Here is a 1,116-nt window from a genome sequence, read left to right on the forward strand (position 1 = left end):
GTGTATTCCACCTTTGCTTCCTCCTCCATGTCCACATGGCTGGCTATTTCGAGCATGCGATACATGTAAGCCAAACATGCTTCATCACTCTCCTTTTTTGTTTCTTCCAGTTTCTGATGTACTTGCCTACCTTTTTTGTTTCTTCAAGTTTCTGATGTACTTGCCTACTGTTGACTTTCCTCGAAAATTCTTTCACTAGCCCCCTCTTCAACTCATGCCAAGTCCTGGTATGACACTCGAAGCTCGCAAATATTTTCGCTGACCCCTTCAGCAGCTTCCTCGCGTAGACTGCCTTCTGCCCATCCGACCACATGCACGTATCAGCGACTTCCTCGAACGACTCGAACCATCGTTCGACATTTTCACCTTTGTTGCCACTGAACATCGTTCGACATTTTCATCTTCGTTGCCACTAAACGACTCTAATGCATCTTCGACGTCTGTAAAACTCAGTGTCGAACCAACACATGCCCTTCGACAATATTCATCACGGTCCTGATACACCCTTCGCGTACCTCTCTTGTATCCTCTTGCATTTTTTTGTCATCTTCATCCTCACTTTCGTCGTCGCTTTCTTTTTCATCCTCTTGCATTTTTTTGTCATCTTCATCCTCACTTTCGTCGTCGCTTGCTTTTTCCGACGATGTGTCATTACCATCCATGGCCGCTTGTAGCCGTGCGCGTAATTCTACTTTTATTTCCGTCGTTTTTAAACCCAAACTAGCGAGGCGCTCCTTCAACTCCTTCGTATTCATTTTCTCAAAATTTTCATCTTCGTTACAATCACGCTCAGCTCTCTGTACATTTCCTAAATCTCGTTGACCGGTTAGCTCTTCACCGCCCGTCGATCTCTTAGGATACGATTGTCCAGCCCTACACGCCCGATTCAGCCTTGCAATCAGCACTGACCTCGCACCCGATATAGGGAGGTTCATTCGCGCGAGCTTACTCCTCTCCTCAGCTCCTCCAGCGTCGAACCTTCTTCACCCGACAATCGTTCGTCCCCAACGTTTGCCATTTTTCATACTACACAAACTTAAACAGCCAACGATATCGTCTTTTATCGCACCGCGTACCGGTAAATTCACAACTAGCTCGAATAGCTCTGTTAAACCG

At 46.4% G+C, this 1,116-nt stretch overlaps 2 protein-coding genes across 2 annotated transcripts; both read right to left on the reverse strand.

The window, feature by feature from the left end:
• Nucleotides 1-11: 11 nt before the first annotated feature.
• Nucleotides 12-385, reverse strand: LOC117151829 (the record flags this gene model as incomplete). The annotated part of the gene is given in 2 exon segments (XM_033321512.1): nt 12-130; nt 169-385. Coding segments are annotated over 2 exon segments (336 nt in total), but the record flags the coding sequence as incomplete, so codon positions are not given.
• A 64-nt stretch (nt 386-449) lies between these two features.
• On the reverse strand, nt 450-1,018 carry LOC117151830 (glutamic acid-rich protein-like). Its single transcript, XM_033321524.1, has 2 exons — nt 950-1,018; nt 450-851 (listed from the first exon to the last, which is right to left on the reverse strand). Exons 1-2 carry the CDS (start codon nt 1,016-1,018, stop codon nt 450-452), a joined length of 471 nt encoding a protein of 156 aa, XP_033177415.1.
• Nucleotides 1,019-1,116: the final 98 nt, after the last annotated feature.

This window comes from Bombus impatiens, unplaced genomic scaffold, assembly GCF_000188095.3.
Source record: "Bombus impatiens unplaced genomic scaffold, BIMP_2.2 scf_0029, whole genome shotgun sequence".
Classification (NCBI taxonomy): Eukaryota; Metazoa; Arthropoda; class Insecta; order Hymenoptera; family Apidae; genus Bombus; species Bombus impatiens.

Bases quoted from the DNA above. Each gene is read 5' to 3' on its own strand.
- LOC117151830 (XM_033321524.1), bottom strand. From the start codon at position 1,018: ATGGCAAACGTTGGGGACGAACGATTGTCGGGTGAAGAAGGTTCGACG. The intron at 852-949 runs GTAAGCTCGCGC...TCGTATCCTAAG, and splicing joins TGGAGGAGCTGAGGAGAGGA to AGATCGACGGGCGGTGAAGA.